This window comes from Cariama cristata, unplaced genomic scaffold (assembly GCF_000690535.1).
Source record: "Cariama cristata isolate BGI_N322 unplaced genomic scaffold, ASM69053v1 scaffold25068, whole genome shotgun sequence".
Classification (NCBI taxonomy): Eukaryota; Metazoa; Chordata; class Aves; order Cariamiformes; family Cariamidae; genus Cariama; species Cariama cristata.
Genome location: NW_009629764.1, coordinates 1,167 through 1,947, shown reverse-complemented (window position 1 = coordinate 1,947; position 781 = coordinate 1,167). Strand labels below are relative to the sequence as shown.

Sequence of the window (781 nt, the reverse complement as noted above, 5' to 3'; positions counted from 1 at the left end):
CGGGCGCCTGCCACACGGGGGAGGGCGCTGCCGAGGAGGAGGAGGAGGAGGAAGAGCCCCTTGACTACTGTGCCCCTCCCCGGGGGGACGACAAGGGCAAGGGTTGCATGTGCCCACCCTTGCCCTGCCAGCAGGAGCCTGTGCACCCCGAGCCCTGCTGCAAGTCTGGACCCCTTCTCACAAAGACCACCACTTTTTAGGGTACCCCCAGGCCTCACCGACCCCCGGACAGGCGTCCCCACCAGGCACAGGCAAAGGGGACCCCGGCCAAAGAGGGGCCAAACTGCTGTGCTCCCCATCGCCGGTCCTTACTTTGCGCCGTGCAGTCCCACAAAATACAAAGCCATAAGAGCGGCCCGTGATACATCGACCCTGTAATTATCGCCGTTACCTTCGGCACCGAGGAAGGAGCCTCCGCTGGGATCAGGGATGGTGAGGATTTCAAAACACATCGGTGAACAGGGACCCGCCACGGGACACGTGCCCCTCCAGAATTAATAAAACACAAATTTCCCGTTCCTTCTCAAGATACGCTCTGAAAGACGGAGAAAAAATCCTAAAGGCCATCAGCCCCGTTACGTCTAGAGCGGAGGGAAGGGGTAGGACGGGACGGGACTTCTACATCAGCTCTGCAGGGTCTTGGGGGCACAGGATCAGTTTGAGCCCTTGGGGTTCCTCTTATGTAAAAAAAAAAAAAAGGAACTGAGACTACACAAACTGAGCCTTGCCAGGTACCAGGGAGTCCCAAACCTCCCTTCAGCTAATGAGGAAAGGAAAAAAA

At 57.6% G+C, this 781-nt stretch overlaps 1 protein-coding gene across 1 annotated transcript in view; it reads left to right on the top strand.

Moving 5' to 3' along the window:
• LOC104165626 (somatostatin receptor type 4-like) overlaps positions 1-200 on the top strand; it is a 989-nt gene extending 789 nt beyond the window's left edge. The window contains 2 exon segments of the mRNA XM_009705298.1: position 1; positions 4-200. The exon segment at position 1 is cut by the window's left edge and continues 443 nt beyond it. Of these exon segments, the coding sequence (XP_009703600.1) occupies position 1; positions 4-200 (198 nt within the window).
• The last annotated feature ends 581 nt before the right edge of the window (positions 201-781 follow it).